This window comes from Astyanax mexicanus, chromosome 21 (assembly GCF_023375975.1).
Source record: "Astyanax mexicanus isolate ESR-SI-001 chromosome 21, AstMex3_surface, whole genome shotgun sequence".
In the NCBI taxonomy this organism is placed as follows: Eukaryota; Metazoa; Chordata; class Actinopteri; order Characiformes; family Acestrorhamphidae; genus Astyanax; species Astyanax mexicanus.
The window spans coordinates 20,096,881-20,117,249 of NC_064428.1; the positions used below are offsets into that span (position 1 = coordinate 20,096,881).

General features: G+C 38.0%; 1 protein-coding gene across 1 annotated transcript; it reads left to right on the forward strand.

Annotated features, from left to right (window-relative positions):
• Window positions 1-15,999: 15,999 nt before the first annotated feature.
• Window positions 16,000-17,491, forward strand: LOC103035980 (histone H2A, sperm). The gene is made up of 2 exons (XM_007254817.3): window positions 16,000-16,044; window positions 16,978-17,491. The coding sequence occupies exon 2, from the start codon at window positions 16,988-16,990 to the stop codon at window positions 17,414-17,416; it is 429 nt and encodes a 142-aa protein (XP_007254879.3). The 5' UTR covers window positions 16,000-16,044; window positions 16,978-16,987; the 3' UTR covers window positions 17,417-17,491.
• The last annotated feature ends 2,878 nt before the right edge of the window (window positions 17,492-20,369 follow it).

A 20,369-nucleotide genomic window follows, 5' to 3' on the forward strand; every position in this document is an offset into this window, starting at 1 on the left:
TCATTCATGATTTAATATATAGCAGAAATCCAACTAAAACATTGTTACATTTTTTATTTGGTGCCCACAACATTGTCAAAACAGTGTTACAACATTCTAAAATATACTGTTGTTAATAGATAATATTATAAGCAAGAAGCAATGTTACCCAATCATGAAGTTGCAACAACATTGTGAAAATATTGTTAAATCATTTTTACAACGTTCTAAAATATACTGTCCTATCAGAAAATGAATAATGGCATATGATTAGAAATTTGGAAAGTTGTTAATAGGTAATATCATGACCAAGAGGCAATGTTACCCATTGATAAAGTTGCAACAACATTATGAAAACGTTGCAAAAAACAATATAAAATATAAACAGTGGTTGTAAGGATGTAGAAATTGTTGGGAAAGCTTTGTTTGTTTGCTATTAAAATTTAAATCCAAATGTAATGATGTTTAAACCCTATTCATCCCCATTCATTCATAATATAAAATAAAGCACAATGTAAATCTGAAGAACATAATTGGCTTGTTTTGTCTTGAAGAACGGTTTTGTATTCTGTTGTGTATAAATGACTCTGATACTCATGTACTGACGTTAAAAACTCTTTTTTGAGGTGAGTAAAGGTAAGAAGAAAAGCTGAAGTTGCTCTGACAGTGAAAGAACCACTGGAACAGCAGATGAGAATCGGTTCAGTTCACTGAGTCTGGTTTTAGGCAGATTAAAACAGATTTGCCTCTGGGTCTTAAAGCCTTTCCCGTATTTCCAGTGGTTCTTGATGCTGCAGTAAGCCTAGCTTACTAAATTTAAAACTTTTGTTGTAACAAATCACTTAAGAATTTCAAGTCCATGTAATATAATTTTTAAGTACATTTTGTTTTGTAAGTAAGATTTTACCTGAACTAATATAATTTATTTACAAAATTATTTCCTCAAGAACTATATACTACATTGTTTTTAGTAAGGATTACATAATTGATATAATTATTTTGTTCTTACAGCCTACAAAACAGAGGCCAAGCAATTAACCATAATATATAACCTACAAGTTTATCTAAGGTAGCCCGTGGGGGGATCACTACAGACTGATAGTGAATGTCAGGAAATATGGGACACATTCAGTGTGTAAATAGATTGTGCCAGAGGCCAATGGAAAAGAAGCTGCCAATGGCAACATTTGATTAAACTTAGTACTAGTATTTACAGCTCTGGAAAAAAATTATAGCCCACTTCAGTTTCTGAATCAGTTTCTCTGATTTTGCTATTTATAGGTATATGTTTGAGTAAAAATAACATTGTTGTTTTTTTCTTTAAACTACAGACAAGTTTTCTCCCAAATTCCAAATAAAAATATTGTAAATTAGAGCATATAATTACAGAAAATGAGAAATGGCTGAAATAACAAAAAAGACCAAGAGCTTTCAGGCCTTAAATAATCTACGTTCATATTCATAAAGTTTTAAGAGCTCAGAAATCAATATGGTTTTTAATCACAGTTTTTAGCATCTTGGCATGTTCTCCTCCACCAGCCTTACACACTGCTTTTGGATAACTTTATGTCACTCCTGGTGCACAAATTCATGCAGTTCAGCTTCGTTTGATGGTTCGTGATCATCCACCTTCCTCTTGATTATATTCCAGAGGTTTACAATTTGGTAAAATCAAAGAAACTCATAATATTTAAGTTGTCTCTTACTTTTTTCCGGAGCTGTATTTAAAAGAATTTTCCAAACTGAAAAACCTTCACATACACTCCCCTACAGGACACACATTGCTTTTAAACTCTGAACTGGGGTTACTGAAGGGGCAGCTGGTAAAAGAACCACACTCCAGTTCCAGTTCAAGGTCCATTAATCTCTGTTGTAGTGTCTGTCTAATCTAACCCGTAATCTGAATCATGACTGTAGTCATTGAGGATGTTCCAAGATACTCATCCACTTTGCATTCGTCTCAAAAGACAAGCCACTGAATCCTGCTAGATACAGCAAGTCACAACAACTCTAGACTGCTTTGTGTTGGCTACTGAAAGCTAACAGTGGCCTGTCACTCTTTTAGCCGGTGATCTAAGGGTTGCTTAAAGCTGGAAACAAAAGGCCAGGGACAGCATTTGAAAGTGGCCAAAAGCGAACCATTCAAAACGGCAATAAACATTTTATTATTCTGCGTCTCCCTCTGCGCAAGTCAGCTGGGGCCTGTTAGGACGATCCGTTTTACGCTGCAAGCAGAGAACAACTCAATAAAAAAGCAATTACTGGGTTAGTGTAAAAACTGAGAGGAAAAAAAAGTGTCCCTCATTGTAAATTGTGTTAAAAGTAAGGGAAAGTAGGCCATGAACTGTGCTACAGTTAGCAGAGGCTGACTGAAGAGGGGAGGGTACTCTGGAAACCTCATATAATTAAGAAGACCAAGATAAACTCCTTCAAACAATTAGAGAACCATCATAACGATGGCAGCAGCCCAGTGCCCCAGGCAACAGCGACCAGACTCTTCTTCATAAAAAAAAAAGTTTGGAGTGTTAGATGATAAATGGGGGAAAAAAAGGTTGAAAAAAGTAAAGTCATAATTATGGCATCTCTCTTGAGGATGGAAATGATCCATCTGTGTCAGCTCATACTACATTAAAAAACATTCTAAAATGTTCTAATGAGATATAGGATATAACAGGATATAACAACTGTACTAACTGTACTAACTTTTTTTTGTTCTTCTCATGGGACAAACAATGTAAACATAACCTCACAGTTGTAAAATGTACAACATATGGCCTCACTCACAAATCATTCTTAGTTGGGAGAGGAACTTTTTCCCCAAGTAGTGGATCTATTGCATATCTCTTTACTCAGATAAAAACACACTCATACCCTGAGGCAGAGGCGTGCAGACATAGACATCAGGTGGTACTCATTTATTATTATTATATTATTATATAATATTATTATATTATATTATTATTAAGATTTACTGAAGCCGGTTTAAAATTATCTTTTGAAAACCTGAGCGATTAAAAACGAGTGAAAACAGAATGCCCTGAAATCAGCTCGCACACACCAGACCTCTCTCTTCCTCTGTCACGTGACCCTGTGCGGTCACACGCAAGGCACACTAGATGCACTGCAGCAGCAGTTCAGTTCAGCGAGTCCTCAGCACAGCACGCACGGCACAGATAGGCTTCTTCTCCCCTGTGTCCCACCAGCCAGGTAACATACACATCAAGTAAAATCCTACCGTTTGCCCTCTAAGCCCAACGTGAAATCATTTTGTTGTGCAGTAAAATGTCTCATACAGCACCAAACTACTAAGCATCTTTAGCCGACTGCTCACCAGATAAACTAGCCGCTCTAGCCCAAATCAATGATAGATAACATGAGGACCACCACATACAGCCCCGGTTCTGAACTGATTTGCTTGGGGGGCAGTAAAATTAAGTGAGCAGGTTGATATTCATGTTGAAGCCAGGAATATATTCAGGGCTTGATTTGTACATATGGTATTGATAAAAAGTGCCCTTTTTCCCCCCTGAGCACTTGCCCCCCAAAATGTCTGTGCACGCCACTGCCGTGAGGAACAGTAGCAGGAATGTTTTATTTATTTTTTACTTAACTAAAGATACTAAAGCCATACCCCTAAAATAGCAGCATTTGTAACCTGAAAGTTAAAAGGTAATACAGTTTTTTTCTGAGAGTGTAGGAATACATAAGCCCTATTCAGACGGGATCACTTTCTCAGGTGGATGTTTGTGAAAATTATTTCACACTTCTACTCAGTAATAAAATACGGAGCCCAGGAGGGTCATGGATAAAAATAAATAAATAAATAGAGTGAACGATATAGCATTTCTTTCAGAGAAAGATCTGCAATTCATGCTCATGATATTACCTGTAGCATGTCAGTTTATAGCAGCCACATACTGACTGCAAATGTCACAAATTATTAAATAGATCCTTAAGTTGTTTTATTTGATTTAATTAATTTATTTATAACTATTTATTAACTTTTTATTCTAATGTGTTTATTTTTTATTCATATTTTCATTATTATTCATTTTATTATTTCTTATCATTTTACTTTTTGTACTTTTACTGTTATCTTTTTATGTATTTTATATTTGATAAATTCTTTACTTTTTATGTCAATTTGTTTTTATGATCCTTTTTTACACAAATATTTTATTAATCTATATTAAATGCTGATTTAAAATTTTCATTTTTTTATTTATAATTTTGTTCACTATTTTGTTCCTTATTATTTCAATTTTTGTAATAAATGTTTTCAATTTTTAACTGTAAATGCTCGGCAACACTGTAAAAGAGGGTCATCCTCAATGCATTCCAGAATGTAAATAAAGGTTGATTGAGTGATTGGTTGATTGATAAAGTCCTTGCTGCTAACTTCTTTCACATTAATCCTGACTAACTCTTCCATCTAGTCTCTAAATGAATGGGTCAGAAACTGTCAGCAAAGGTTCATCAGCCTATTTCTGCACTTTCAGTCAATGTGAGTGAGTGAGCTCAGGCTGTGATTAAATACTGAAGCAACATAATCTAATAATGAATAAGAATGTGGAGGAGGACATTATCTGATTGTAGGAGGCCATAAAGAAGAAATAAGACTACTGCTGTTAGTTCCTTATTTCTACCATATCTTCTTGTTTACTTGAAAAGACTGGAAATAGAGCATAGAGAGGAGCAGCCAACCAAACCAGAAGGTGATCTTTTTCTTTATTTGTCCATAAATTCTCAAAATTCTCTTTGAATGGGCGTCCAAAACATAAAGCCAACGGTACGTAAATCCCTGTTGCTTTTTCCATGGTAAACCTATAAAATTGTAAGAATTACTGTCATATCAGGTTGAATTAAACTCTCTCCAACTTTTTTCAAAGCATAAAAAAGTTGAAGAGTTGGCGACTTGTTCCTTCAGACTGTCCTTCTCCTGAAGAAAAGCCTGCGAGGCTAATAAAAAAGGGGAAAGGAAAAAAAAAGGTTTTAGGAGCATGTGCCGTCCCCGCCCTCCACAACACGCTGGCAGAGGACAGAAATAGACAAAGATGGAGCCCTAACCAGCAGTCTGCGCTTCCCACCAGGCACTCCTCTCTGTAATTTGCTGGATCGGTCATGGAACGGAGCGAAGGGTTGGGGTTTAGTGGCGAGAGTGCGAGAGCTCTCTTTGTGTTTTTTTTTCTGGCCCATTCCAGATTTCTGTCATTACATCTCTCCAGCACGACTGACTGGGAGGGAAGTATGGTCGCCACATGGGGCTTGAGGGTATGCCTCATTCGTCTTCGTGCCAGTTTGAGAATCTGCGATCCTATTTTTTGCCAAAACTAACACAGCAGCCTGTTATGAGCGAACACGCCAGTATATCTTGGTAGCGACAAAATTATGATGCAATCAACTGTGGAAGGGTTTTCCAGGCCCAGATTCAGCCTGGACTGAAATATACTGTCAGTGGGGATTCTCTGCAGGAAATCTCTCTACTCTAGGATTTGGTCTGGTCCAGAAAGCAGGCTGTAAAATATGCAGGAATTTAGAATTAACATTCTTGGTTTGCTGTCTGAACTGACTTTAAGGATGAGCTGTCTTTATTAAATATGGAATTCCTGCTCCTGATACGATTCCTAAATGGTCATGGACATATGGGTCTTATTTGTTGTTATCAAACTTTTACATTAAAAAAGTTACAGATACTACACACTTTCATACTCAGTCTCATTTAAACTGAATGCCTCTTAAAGGGCAACACCCAAAATGCTTCATTCATGAGTTAAAAAAGAATGTTTATTAAGGATGGTCGACCAGTGGTACACTTCATTCTTTAAAGGGTCACTAAACCCCTTAAATTTTAGCTGACTCCACCCTCAACTTCGAAAACTAGTAAAAAGTAGTTTGGAAGGGGCACTTGATGATGTATGGGTTTGGGGGTGGGGCAGGACGGAGGGGGCAGATTGGTTTAAGCTGTGTGGCTCTGATAGCAGTGAGATTCAGATGGTTGGAAATCAGCAGGGGGTGGAATTATTAATTGATTCATTTGCATATTTTGACGTGGCTGCGTACCAAAGTATATGGACACATCATCCATGCCTATGGTATAGCTGAACCTGTGAAAAAAAACACTGCCTGCCCACACTAAAACTGATTGGCTGGCTCACAGACTCTTTGCAGAAAACAGGCCAATCAAAACCCTCTCTGTTTTGCATGTGCTTCATTAATATGCACACAAGAGGAGCGTATTTCTCTCCCTCTCTTGTTCTCTCACACACGACTGGGTTTAAAAAAGTCTCTGTCGCCTTTGTGTGCCTTTGTGTTCACTTTTGGGCCACTTGTTCTAGATTCCAAGAGATTTTATCTGACTTGCGGGCATCACGGAGATTTTATTGATATGCGGTAGACGCACGAATCTTCCGGGAGACTTATACTGTGTATTTAGCATCTATGAGTGTTCATAGATAAAATACATGAACATATGAATTTGGTGCAGTGGGCATAGAAACCTATGTAAACAAGACAAAAATGCAAACAGTTAGTGTGGGTATTTGGTAGAGTTTAGCTGATGTATGGTCTAGGGGAAGAATCTCTTCTAAAGTTTGTTTTTCTGATATGTGATGGACCTGGACTGTCTCCCAGAAGGCAGCAGATCAAACAGGAGATTTCCAGATCAAACACGGGATGTCTAGATCAAACAGGTGATTTCTAGTCCAGTGTAGGATAGGTCTTTGAGTATGTTAGCTGATTTGCTGAGAGCAGCCAGTGATATTCTGGGAAGTGGTGATGACCCTCTGATAAGTTTCTTCTGATAATGGAACCTGATGATTCTATACAGCAGTTCTTGAGTCCACCGTCCTGACCTTTTCCAGAATTGACTGGTTTGGTTCTGCATTGGGAAAAGTAAAAGGTAAGTCATTATCAAACATTCTGACAGAATCCTTTAAAGAAGCAAATACAGCAAAGGTGTTCAATCTTATCTGTTAAGAGACTGACCAATTGATAAAACAAGTGGAATCAGATGTGCTCTGATCACCAACAAGCTAGTTCACGCACGACAGAAGCATAAAACTCATTATTCGAAAGTACTTCCTGTACATCTTCCTTATCTGCTGACTTGCCGCAGGCAGTAGTTACAGATCCCTTCCTCAGACGAAGCACCTTGCTGGTAAAACCGGCAATTCGAAATTGCCGATCTTGGGTCTCTGGGGGGGTTGATGGGTGAGGGGTGGTGCCAGAGTGGTCCTTGAAGGTTTCCTTATCGTGATATCACGATAAGGGAACCATCCAAACAGCTCATAAAAGAAATACGTATGATCCCTGACACCAAAATCTTTCAAATGACTCAAAGAAAATGGACTTGGAGTGTTTATATGATTAAAGGGGCAGTTGAGACCCAAGTGGAAATACAAAATCTCGCATAAAGTGAGTTTTGCTTAATATATGTCCCCTTTAAATTAAAAATGACTGTTTAATTCCTTTGTCTGTTGCCTACTCCCTTGACCACAAGGCCGTTCCTTTCTTCATTAGGCCAATTAAGCCACTATCATACGCAGTGTCAGAGAAGTCAGGCTTCCAGCGAAGTAAGAACTTTTAATTGCCAGCTTTCTACAATGTGCAGATATGATGCTAACAGAAGGTGACATCTTTTATTATAGTTCAAACACCACCTCATAAATTATGGTGAGATAGAGGATCAGAGACATGCTCAGGCCAAAAGTGGTTGATGAGGAAGATAATCCTTTAGGAAAAATCTAACGCGAAATGTGGTGGGCAGACAGGGTGGCCTTGTGTGAACAGAAAATCTTAAGTGGTTTCGTAAATCTCCTGGAAGACCATCCTTCTCCTATGTATTCATTTAGCTAATGGAATTACATGAACTATCAACTGCTTTAGGTGAGCCACAAATAACGCATCTACTCTTCATGGCCAAAACGCCGTCCACACGGCATTCCTACAGCTGGTAATTAATCAGTGTATGAACAAGTTTCTTCCCTCCACATTTTGCAATGAGATCAGAATGAAGAAAAGACTGACCTCAACCTATAAAATATTTTCCTCTAGAGCTACATTTTCCTCTGCTATGAGTCACTGAATCATTCACTGTAATGTCAGGAAAGAGCCAATATTAAGCATGCAAAGCCACTTTAATAAGAAAATAAATAAATTAAATTAGTGCTACACTCAAGGTTCATGCTATAATATGTAATATTGGCTCTGCTACAGAGTGTTGTAGATCAGCACTGTCGTGCCAATGTTACACATTATAGCCTGAACCACGAGTGTATTATTGCGATTATACCACAGTTCCATTATCACTGGTTATTAAAACATTTTGATTGAAAGAGGACGAGAAAATACGATCTGTTTCTCCACTGCTGCTCTGTTTGTAGCTGCGCTTTTGGTTGGTAAGCTCTGCATCATTGCTAGGTTACCTGTATGGGCGGAGTAATACATGAAGAGGTTCGGTTTCAGTGCATTACCAGCTGATTACGGCACTCATCGAACACCTCTCAGCCAATCACTCTGCAGGGTGGGAACTAACTGTAATATAATGGCTAATAATTAAAATTCTTACAATATCCACATAATTCCTAAAGGGACTTTCGCTTCAGTGTCTTATTTTCTTGACTCTCCTCCAATCACTGCTTAGTAACTGTTGCTATCTGCCATTGCTTTAGGCCTTCAGTTATTTATCACCATCCGAATGTTTGAATAGGACAGCATCAGCCAAAAGATAAAAGAAGCATAATCCTTTATATAATTTTCAAGTTTCTCATTTTTTGAAATTTGAACCTGGAACCTTATATCTACAGTATTTTAAAAGCCACAAAATTGTACGTAGCTAAGTTGGTGATATAACTTCAAATAAATATAACGGTTAATTACATTTCACCTTGATTACACCTAATCAGAGGTGAATATTATCAGCCTGTAGCCTGCTTCTAACTCCGGCTAGCACTGCTGGACCAGCATTAGCATTACCCGCTAACCGTGCTTTTAGATGTTTAGAGGAGAGTATTATTGGCCAGTAGCCTGCAGCTAACCCCAGCTGGCACTGCTTGAGCAGTGTTAGCATTAACCTTTTAACTGTGCTAGCTCTTTCACTGTTCAAAGGTGAGTATTATTGGCCGGTAGCCTGCTCCTAACCCCAGCTAGCACTGCTGGAGCAGCATTAGTTAGCATCACCTGCTAACCGCGCTAGTTCTTTTGCCGTTCAGAGGTGAGTATTATCAGTATTATCTACAGTATTTTAAAAGCCACAAAATTGTATGTAGCTAAGTTGGTGATATAGCTTCAAATAAATATAACGGTTAATTACATTTCACCTTGATTACACCTAATCAGAGGTGAATATTATCAGCCTGTAGTCTGCTTCTAACCCCAGCTAGCACTGCTGGAGCAGCACTAGTAGGCAATACCTGCTAACCGTGCTAGTTCTTTTGCCATTCAGAGGTGAGTATTATCAGTGTGTAGTCTGCTTCTAACCCCAGCTAGCACTGCTGAAGCAGCATTAGCATTACCCACTAACTGCGCTAAGCACTAGCTCTTTCACTGTTCACAGATGAGTATATCAGACTGTAGCCTGCGTGTTTACCGTGTTAAAACAAGCCATTAGCGGCTAACTGTTAGCTCTAGTGGTTAGTTGTTAGTGCTAATGTTCCAGCTTTAGTGAAAATCTAAAAAAAAAATTACTGTAATTTAACAGTATTTTTGGGAGAGAAATCTGAATAGATTGTATAGAATGACATCCAGAGCTCATTTGACTTGTCTAAAAAAGTTTTTTCTGTAGTGTGAACAGCATAATAACTAATAACTCAGAAAGTTGTGTAGTGTGAACGTTGTATAAGTAAACACAGTGTTTCAGTGTTTCTTGCTCTTTTTTCAACACAGAATGAGTAGAAACATAAATTACGTAAAATGACCAGATTATGTCAGATCTAGGATCACTGCACAGCTATACATGACATAATCCCAAAACACATTCTACCCAGGTGGCCTACCCACTTTTTCACAGTCAGCCCATCCAAAAAAGTGTATTTCTGTAAACAGAAAGGAAGTTATAAAATTAGCTCTCCAAAGCACGGCCGGTGTGTTGACCAAACTTTGACTTTCTTTGGTGAACCTGCAGGGGCATCAGTCCAACCAGGTTGCATGAGGCCGCACTTAAATGAATAACATGGGAGACAGGCAGCGAAGAGTAATGAGATTAGACACAGACTGTCTGGGCCTAGAAGAGGGGGAAAAGAAAAACAGATGTGAGACACTTTCATTCATTTTCTGCTCCTACAACTTGCCTATAAAATAAATGTTTGGATGTACGTTAAGACTTTGCTACTGAATGCAGGGAGGAAAGTCAGGGAGAGGCACATACACTATACTAATGCATCTCAAAACATTAGAATAACATTGAAAAAGTTACTTTATTTCAGTAATTCAGTTCAAAATGTGAAACTTATATATTATATAGGTGTATTACACACAGAGTGATCTTTTTTTAAGTGTTTATTTCTTTCATTGTTGATGATTATGGCTTAAAGCCAATATAATATAAGACCAATTGGTACTTTTGGCAGTGTGCCAAGTCCTGCAGGAAAATGAAATCCACATCTCCATAAAAGATGTCAGCAGAGGGAAGCATGAAGTGCTGTAAGATTTTGTGGGAAAACACTGTACTGACTTTAGACTTGATAATAAAACACAGCAGATCAACACCAGCAGATGACATGTCTCTCCAAACCATCACTGATTGTGGAAACTTCACACTAGACCTCAAGCAGCTTGAACTGCTTGAACCTTGAGACTCTGCTCCCTTGATTTCCGAACGAAATGCAAAATGTACTGATCAGTGATGGTTTAGAGAGACATGTCATCTGCTGGTGTTGATCCACTGTGTTTATTATCAAGTCTAGGATTGTGGATCTTGCTCATGAATATACATACATGCAAAAATACAAACATATCATCTCTGATTGGCTAACAGCACTGCGAGGCAGTGTGACGAAGAACAGTTAGAAATGTTTAAAAAAAAAAAAAAACATTTTTACACTACAGCAGTCTTTGCAATGTCTAATGTTACTTTACAACCTGTGTAATGCCCTTCTAAGAGCAGTTGACTAGTCTGAACTAGTCTTAGAGTCTCTGTAAAATGCAAAATCCACCGGAGATCCTATGTAAACCACACACAGAGGTGGGTAGATTTTTATTATTACTTTATTATTACTGTAAACAGAACTGTTTTAAACATACACCTACCTATATCAATTGTACTTCACTGGTGATGTTCCATAGACAAATTCTAACCATTTGTTCCTCAGCTCTGAATTACTGGGTAAAGCATATAACACTGATGTGATATTTGCACAAATTTGCAGGAGACGATGTCACTGCTTAGCTTCAGCTCTGCCTGTGGGCGGTCGCAAGTCATGGTGGGTGAGGCCTTGAATACTAATTCACGAGTTGATGTAGACGCTGCGCTTTTTTTGGATCGACTTGTTTTTCTAAATATTCTCCTGAGAGCAAACATTCTTTTCACAAATGTTTGTAGAAGCAGTCTGCATGCCTAGGTGCTTGGTTTTATACGCATGTAATCATGAAAGAGATTAAAACACCTGAATTGAATGATATGGAGATGAGTAAGTGAATACTTACACTACGTAGCATTTTTTCCTCTTAAACCAACATTTTCCTTAAAACTGCAGCTTTAAAATCCTGTTTATGCTCTGTTGATGTATAATAAAGATTATATATAGCATCTCTGTTGTTGCTTTTTCAAGCAGGCAGCACAATTCTTGTAATCCAAGTCATCGTCACGTAAGTATCTGTAATTTATTACATAACATAATTATTTCACTATTAGAAACATTTCTGTATCCTTCAGCTTCTTGAGAAATGAACATTGGGTGGCACGGTGGTTTGGTGGTTGGCACGTTTGCCCCTCAGCCCTGGGGTGTTGGGTTCAAGTCCCGATCTGGGTGGAGTTTCCATGTTCTCCCAATGTGCCTGTAGGCTTTCTCATGGGACTCTGTTTTCCTTCCACATTCCAAAAGAGTACACTGTGTGCACTTGGCTGCCCTTCTCGTCGGTGTGTGCTGGTTAAGTGCAGAGTATATAGGATTGTGTAGAGATTACCATTATGTAGCCTAAGAGATTATGTATCCTCCAAACTTCAAGTCTCCCTTTATTAGAATTAGATATGGATTATTTTAATGCAGCCTACAAAGGTCAATGTGTAACGCTGAGCTTCATCCAATGTTACATAAGAAGACCACCTGCACAAATGATTAAGGGCGTTTTCACAACTGTAGTTGGTTTCTATGGTCCGGATCAGCTGATGAGTTTGTTTACTTGGAGCGTTTTCTTCCTCTGTTTGGTTTGGTTTCACACAGGCCCATTGTCTCCTCTGATTGGTCCGAGCTTTAAGCAAGAAAGTAAATATAGCAATAAAATGATGTGTTCTAGCTTGTATATCTGTGCTGTTTAAAACTGCTTTAACTCAACGTTTAAACATAGTGTTTTTAATAGGATGTGCGGCAGGCAGCTGCGAGTCAAGCAGCTGCGAGTTAGTGAACGCAGCACAGACCAGACCATGCATGTAAACAACATGGAGCAGCAGAGACAGCGTTTGTTCAAAGATGTGGTAAATAATGTTAATTGGCTAATATATCAGAAATAAACTGTGCCTTATCAGCAGTTTAGCGCAAATAAAAGGAGTACATTTAATAGCTGGGTCGGATCAAGATCGGATTACTTTCTCACCACAAGTGAACCTCTCCAGAGTGCGATTACTGTTTTCACACCTGCTCAATCGAACCGCACTAAGGGTGCAAACAAACCAGAGTCTGTTTTAACTGGACCATGGAAATACTGCTGATGTAAAAAAAAACAAACAAAAAAACACCCTCAGTAAAGAACAAAGGGTCAAGCTAGGTTTATTAGTCATACTGAGTTCTGAAGAGATCCTTGAATCCAATGAAAGTCTTTATTGGCAGACTGAAGAACATGCATTTTAATTACTATTATGTGGACAAATTACTTAATTGGACATATATTTGAGATATCCTTTGATCTTTTGTCATGTTTTGACTGTTTTAGGCATTAAAGATCCAGTTTCTGTACATATGCGACTGTGCTGGAACATAAATTGTGCTAGTGTTGAAGCCCCCCTTGATGTGGACATGTGTGCAAGTGCAGTAGCCATACCAAGCTATAAAATCAAGCACATTTTTTGTGCATTACGGAGGCTGCCTGGTGGCATTGCAAAGATTTAGTTGTAGTCAGGAAACTAGTAAACTAGCTAGTTCTTTTGAAACTCTTTCAATTCTTTTGGTGGAAAAGCTCTCACAGTAGCATAGGGTTTAAATTGGAACCTAGTAAACTGAGATATGCCCCAGTAGTGAAATTTGATGGAAATCTAAATTGTTTGGTACAATAAAAATAAAATCCCTGAATTACAATTTTACTGAAAATGTAATAAAGGTGGGCTGAGACACTTTCTGGGAGAAGGTGCAGAGCTATTGAATTAGAAGGCATGGCTGGTTTCTACTGTGCAGACTCAGGATGTAAAAATTATCATGGCATTTTGACTTCAATTCTATGGAATAGAAAGGAATGGAACCACAGTGTCTACATTTTTCAACAGTCACTGATCTCTTCCAACCTTTCATTTTGTCTGTACAAACAGGCTATTAAGAAGAACAGCCTGACTTTTCTAATGAATTTACAGGAAGTGGTGACACCAAATCCCTCTAATAGCAATATTTATGTTTTACATTATAAAAATGCACAAGGCCACAAGTGGGCTTCTAGATCCTTCTGCAGACATTAAGAACCAAGGCAAGGATCATTTCCAAATTCAGACAAAATAAGGGCCTTATAATGTCGTTCTTTATAACACAACTAGTGTTTATTTTAAACAGGCTTCTTCTGTCCTGACTGGGAGGAATGAGGGCTTGATAAGTCTAATTTGAAGATTGCTATGTTCTGCTATTAGCACAGCATCGTGGTTCAGTGTCAGATTCTGATGGATGGCTTGCTACTGACAAATGATCATTAGAAACCACATATCTTGTGTACTTTCCTGCATTTTTTTAAACCCTGCCCCCCCAATGGAAAACCTAGATTTTTGTATACCATTCTTTTCGTACACCATTGCAAAAGAAAGGTAATGTTAATAAAGCAGCGTTAAAGCATCACCTATAAATTCCTCAGTATTTCCACCAAATACCAACCACCCAATGCTAGCATCCCACTATTCTGTGGACAGAATAGACAAACTTGGCTAAACTAAGCTGTAGTTAATACAATGTAGAAAGTAGGACCTGGATTATTCATATGCTTTGGAGTTATTCTGAAGGTTGTTTGAGAGCATAGAAAGGTCAGGACAAACCATGAAGATGAAAAATGGCTTTGCTAATTGTTAATGTGACACAGAATTCTCTTCTTTGTCCTCTGCTTGTTTCTTGCCAGAGAATACAGAGAATTGGTGCACGTGACAAATATTTATAGGGGCTGTTAGTCACTTTTTCGCTCCAGCCATACAGTTTTCCTTCTGTTTATGAAGAGATCTTTTCTACACTGTTCACTCTGAGTGAAGCAGTGTTTTTGTTTAACGAAACAATGCTTGACATTTTCAATCTGTTTCATTAACAAGAACCAAAAGCATCAGCCAGCAAAGTCTTGCTCTGGATTTTATATAATATAGGCTAAATACAGGAAAACAATACAACATGCGTTACATTTACACTAAGGTTATGTTTACGTTGCAAGCCACACTGCTCAAATCCGATTTTTTAGGCTGTCTTGATGGTTCACATTCTCAAATGTAAGTGAGCTGTATCTGTGTGTAATGTGAACGAATCTGTCCCTGAAACTTGAAACGTCACATGGGCACAAAGATACATGTATAAATGTTGCCTTCTTCACCAACAACAAAATACATCATATTCGAGAGACGACTCTTAGCTTTCATATGTGGTCCTACATCGGATACCTATCCAATCTATGAACATGGGACACGAATGTGAACGGTTAAATCTGAATTCTGCAAAAACAGCAAAAGCAAGCTGCCTGGTCTTTAATCTCCTCGACCTGAGCATAATGTATAATGTGAGTGTAATGTGAACGTATAGCCAAAGTAGATTTGGTACGTTCTCACAGCCATAAAAAAAAATCAGATCTGAGCCACATTGAGCAAAAAATCAGATTTGAGTCACTTCATCCAGGTAATGTGAACTTTGTTTTACAATTGTGAATGTGAACCATCAATATAGCCAAATCTAATTTGAGCACCAAATCGGATTTGAGCAATGTGGCTTGTAATCAAAAGTGTAGGAGCAGGTTTGACATTAGGGGGGACACATTTGCTAAAATGAGACAAAGTCCACCCTAAAGTGACTTAGAACAACATTTGCGGATTTACAGTTAATTACAAAAAACGAAATATATATTTTCTGTACTTCTGTTTATTATTAGTTAAATCTAATTAAAGGTGACTTTAAACCCTAAACGTGTTACTCCACATTACATTTACTGTTGTTAAAAAAATGATGCGTGCAATGTCTAAATTATATATATAAATATATATATATATATATATATATATATATATATATATATATAAATTCTATATAAATTAATATAATTAAATCATATATATAAAATAATAATAAATCAATAGCGTTGGGTCCTATGTTTTTTTTTTTTCTACTGAAAGCACTCCTTGCTTTTTATTGAAAAAAAAAAATGTAACTTTTGGCAGCAGCTGATATAAACATTAGATCACCTAAACCCTTCTGGTCTGTTAGAAGAACAAGACATTATCCAAAAGGTATTTTTATTGCAGTATTTTGTCATTGTTGCGATTCATTGCTCTCATCACATTGCTCAATGTGAACGCAGCCTAAGATCACGTGGTTTTAATCATGCCCTCTCATCCAATCACAGAGGTGTGTGACTGACTGCACAGGTGAACTGAATCAGGCCTTCACCTTCACAGTATAAGAGCTGCCTGCTGAGATGAACTCTTCAGTCAAGCTGATATTTTACTATTGCTGTCCTGCACATCATCTAACAGAGGTAAGCCACTTTTGTTCATGTTGTTTCTGCTGTATGTTTGAACCCAACATGTTCTTTCAGCCAAGGTTGAAACTTATTTATTTTGTAATATAAGTGATGCATTCTTGGTTATACACTATTTGGACTAAAAGCAAACTTTAATTACTGTTTATTAGGGTTTTTCTTTAAATGTTACGCTTGTAGATGTGGCTTTAAATTGAATATAAACTTATATATAATATAATATATATATAATATATATAATCTTAAAAGCCTGCCTTCCATCCATTTTACCAATGGATGTATTTATGTACATCCATTGGTAAAACATTAGTTTCACACCACTAGTCTAGATTTTCTCAGCCCTGGTTCATCAGGACCAGTGCATTGCACTTTTACATACTAATCAGCTCATTATTGGCCCAAATTTATTTAGTGGGCCTTAGTTAGCTTCATTTATAACAGAAAATGAGTGCTTTTAACAGCTCCCTAGCAGTACCACTTTACTCTACTGGTTAAACATTCGTGTCATTAGCTTCTGGTGTAATGCTTGTAATCAAAAGGCTATTTAGTTTTTTGTTATTTTAATACAAATTGGCTGCTCTGTACATGCTTACGAACTGCTGGAGTTGCAGTGTAAAACTACAGTATGATTAAGGCATATAGTTTAGGCAAGGTGGGCTGGAGTTCACTTAAATTTGCTCCTTCCCTTTTTTCTTGCTTAGCATATCTATAAATCCTAACGGTTTCAGCTTTTTGGGGAAAAACCCACCAAACTGTAGGAATCCAGCACTACAGCACAACCAGAAATGCCCATCTCTAGGTTTAGACATTAGGAGCTGGTGGGTCAAACCCCTCTGGTCCCACTGCTTCTCCTGTTCACACCTTTCAAAGCAAACCTGATCCAGGTGAATTGTTCTCCAAGCGTCTCTAAATCCAATTTTACAATTTCAGACCTGCTATCATGTCTGGCCGTGGAAAGAAGGTGGGTGCTGCTGCTTCCAATCGCAAGGCCACAGTGTCCCGGTCGACCAGGGCAGGCCTCCAGTTTCCCGTGGGCCGTGTCGCTCGCCTGCTGAAGAAGGGGAACTACGCACCGAGGGTGGGAACTGGGGCTGCAGTCTACCTCGCTGCAGTGCTGGAGTACCTGAGCGCTGAGGTGCTGGAGTTGGCAGGCAATGCCAGCAGAGACAACAAGAAGCGCCGCATTTCCCCACGACACATCCAGCTGGCTGTGAGGAACGACGAGGAGCTGAACGCGCTGCTGGGTAGCGTCACCATCTCTGAGGGAGGTGTGCTGCCCAACATCCAGGCCCAGCTGCTGCCCAAGAAAACAAAGGCTTCCAGAGATGCTGCTGACAGCAGTAAAGAGGTCCAGTCTCAGGAGTTTTAGACCTTGATTATACATCTTTGTTGCCACTTTTGTTAAATTATTATTTTTTTATCAAATAAAATGTTTTTAAAGTAACTGCTGGTTGTCCATGAATTCTGTGACTGGGCTCCTTTCCCTAGAGTTAGTCCTGGCCTCTAGTACCTTTTTTTGAACTTAATTACAGTATCAGAGTTAAATTAATGTTTAGGGTAATCTGCTGTAAAACAAACGTCCAAATGCAAATCAAAAAATTAAACAGTCTCTTTCATTGTAAATTCAAGATTTCTAACTGGTGCATCTCATGTTAGAGTGTCACTGAAATTTTACTTTACTTCAGTAATTCAGTTCATGTGAAACTTAATGTATGATACCAAGTTTCTTGATTATGGCTTACAGCCAGTGAAAACCCAAAAACGAGTGTCTCAGATTTAGATTATATTAGACCAATTGGTACTGTTGGCAGTGTGCCAAATCCTGCTGGAAAATTAAATTTGCCTCTCCATAAAAGTTGTCAGCAGAGGGAAGCATGAAGTGCTGTAAGATTTTTCTGGGAAAACACTGCACTGGCTTTGGACTTGATATAACTGTAGGTTCTTTTCCAGCGGAATGGTGCTGGTGTTGGGTTCCCAAATGGTTCTTTGCGTTTCCACTGCAAAATCACAGGATCTCAGTCAGAAAAGACCACAATCTTGCTGGTCTGGAACCAGTGAACCTGTGACTTGTGTGGCCAAAGGGGGTGTTACAGCGTCTTCGGGGCAAACCTCACCTCCATTCTCAGCTAAGAGCAGCTAAATGAAGGAAAAATGAATCAACAGTGGTCCACAGAGGATGGCAAAAGTTTCAAAAGGAGCTTGGGTTCCGCCATGTTTTCAAATCGTCCCCCGACTTCTGTTAATGCCCACATTCACATATGTAGTGAGTGACTCCTTGAAGCAGTGGAAACACGGGCCGCTTCGCAGGAACCGGTACCAGCACTTTGTTGGTGGAAAAGAGGTAACAGTGGACCAACACCAGCAGATGACATGTCCAAACCATCACTGATCAGTAAATTTTGCATTTCATTTGGAACTCAAGGGAGTCTGGAGAAAGAGTGGAGAGACACACAGTCCAAACTGCTTGAGGTCTAGTGTGAAGTTTCCACAATCAGTGACTGTTTGAAGAGTCATGTCATCTAAATAAATTAAGCTTAAATCAATTAATTCTAAAGCAGTGTGGCCAATGTTGGCCCGGCCTACAATAAATACAGGTATTTGTTTGAAATATCTAGCTATCATTGTATTTTCAGATATTTAAATGGTCATTTCAATGTTTACCTTTACCACAGATACAAAATTATTTAGCTTCCTGTTACTTTTATCCAAATTAAAAGTTTAAAATGGCACAATCAACTTAAAACCACTATCCAAAGAAAAAAATATATGGGTAATGGACTCACATGCATTATGTGACCTTTCTTCTAACAAAGGGAACAGTATCTGCTCAGTGTGATAAGCGAGCTACAGTAATGTAGTAATTACATTTCTGGTGTCTTAATTGGAGACCAGTGGACTTCTATTTTCAGCTGCCACTTTAAAGAGACTCAAAATGTCAATCAGCATGGCGATTGTTTCTAACAATGGATCTTCCATCAGTTTCAATCACCCACAGTAAGATAGACTAGTACAGGCCTTGAACTTCCTAGAAAATCAGTTGGTATGAACTATTCTCTTAAAACAAACCTGTGAAATACAAAATGTCCCAGCATGGTTTCTGGATATCATTTCTAAAGCTCTACTTATCTTCCACTGGACAGATAATCTTTTGTATTCAGATGAAGATATAATATTCATCATAGATGGGATTTTCTGATGCTGATGATCAAAAACATTTATCTAAATTACAGCACTGCTAATGCCACAGATTACTTTTCCTCCAATGGTGGGCCATTTCTAGGTCAGATTGTGCTAGTTCTAATAAAAGAACTGATTACACCCATTCAAAATATGATTAATATATCTGCTTCACACACACTGAAACATTAGTATCAGTCTCTTCAATATATTTTAATGTGAAAATGGAGACCTTTAACCTTTAGAGATCACGTGTACTCATGTGGACATTACATTTCTACTTCTCTTTACCATAATACTTTATTTTTAAAACTCTAAAGTTTTAGCCCCATATGAAGACACTGCCAGTATTATCTAGTGCTCACATGATAACATTACAATCAAGTGACTGAAAACAAATGGCAGGAATCACATTTAAAAGTTTCTACAGCCAATCCAGACAGAAACATGAGTCAGTTAAAGTTTGTCATCATATTTTATGTTTGAAATTGGTCCTTATTGTAAGAAGGTAAAATTTAGTTTTTTGGACTAATTAGGTCATTCTGATCCTAAATGGCAGGGATACTTTTTAAATAAAAAAAACTACTGTCCCCATATGAAGACATTGTTTTTTTGCAAAACAACTCTGAGAAAATTAAAGGCTGAATTACCTACTGTTTTTCACTGAATTCTGTGGTCCTCCAGTAATTTTAGTCTCGTCCGGACGCACATCTCTGAGTGTCGTCTCCTCGCGTTTTATAATATAACTATTTGTGCGCTGCCACGCACCATAATTACACTTTGAGCACACGTTTCCATGGAGATCCACATAAACACAACAGCGAGTGGAAATGGAGAAGCTACTGAATGCGATGTCTTGTGACTGAGAAAGCCACAAAACTTTTTTATTGCAGTCTGGATACAAGAGTTTTATCACTGAGAATGAAAAATCATTTAATTTTCACAAACTAATGCCATCCAGATAGGGCTAAAGGTTAGTTTTTATACTTGTTAGGTCCTACTAATTCCAAATAGCTATGAGAAACTAAAAATGGACACCAAGCATAAGTCTGGTTCTTAGAAGGTGAAACAGTTTGAGACAGAATAAGAAAGAAAAACAACCAAATGTAGAGAAAGTAGCAAAATAGAGAAGTACATAATCTGTA

What these genes read in the sequence shown, in the direction of transcription:
- LOC103035980 (XM_007254817.3), top strand. Translation starts at nt 16,988, where the DNA reads ATGTCTGGCCGTGGAAAGAAGGTGGGTGCTGCTGCTTCCAATCGCAAG.